Genomic DNA, 647 nt, shown 5'->3' with positions numbered 1-647 from the left:
CCAGTACCTTCTCTCCCGGGAAGATGACGCGGTTCTTGCCCAACATCGCACGGAACTTGTGCACAAAGTACTCACGGAAGCAGCCGCTGTGGAGACACGGCCCTGAGCCACGGCATGTCCCACAGCCCCCAGACCCCATGTCCCCAAGCCCCAATGTCCCTGAGCCCCCTGTCTCTGAGCCCTGCTGTCCCCAAGCCTTGATATCCCTGAGACCCGATGTCCTTGAGACCCCATGTCCCCAAGCTCTCACATCCCCAAACCCCAACATCCCCAAAACCTGCATCCCCAAGTTTTGATGTCCTCAAGCCCTGAGGTCCCCAAGCCCTGCTGTCCCTAAGCCTCCATGTCCCCAAGCCTTGGTGTCCCAGTGACCCAATGTCCCCAAGCCCCGATGCCCCCAGACCCTGCATCCCCAAGCCCTGGTGTCCCCAAACCTTCACGCCCCAGTGACCCAATGTCCCCAAACCCCACATATCTGAGCCCCGTGTCCCCACACACCACAGCCCCCTATCCCCATCCCGTCCCGTCCCGGTCCCTCACCGGCAGAAGGCGTCCCCGAGGCGGATGACGAGGGCGGCAGAGCTCTGCCCGCACTTCACGCAGGGCCGCGGGTGGCTGCGGGGACACGGGCGGTCACCGGGGGGCAC

At 64.1% G+C, this 647-nt stretch overlaps 1 protein-coding gene across 1 annotated transcript in view; it reads right to left on the bottom strand.

Moving 5' to 3' along the window:
- The window catches only part of CTU2 (cytosolic thiouridylase subunit 2 homolog (S. pombe)), a 5,069-nt gene that overhangs the window by 2,438 nt on the left and 1,984 nt on the right, over positions 1-647 (bottom strand). The window contains exons 2-3 of the mRNA XM_009890049.1: positions 541-615; positions 8-86 (exon numbers count right to left, since the gene is read on the bottom strand). Coding sequence (XP_009888351.1) covers positions 8-86; positions 541-615 — 154 coding nt within the window. The remainder of the gene's footprint in view (positions 1-7; positions 87-540; positions 616-647) is intronic.

The sequence above is a fragment of the Charadrius vociferus genome, unplaced genomic scaffold (assembly GCF_000708025.1).
Source record: "Charadrius vociferus isolate BGI_N301 unplaced genomic scaffold, ASM70802v2 scaffold1028, whole genome shotgun sequence".
In the NCBI taxonomy this organism is placed as follows: Eukaryota; Metazoa; Chordata; class Aves; order Charadriiformes; family Charadriidae; genus Charadrius; species Charadrius vociferus.
Note: the sequence above shows the minus strand (reverse complement) of the source record. Positions and strands in the feature narration are given on the sequence as shown.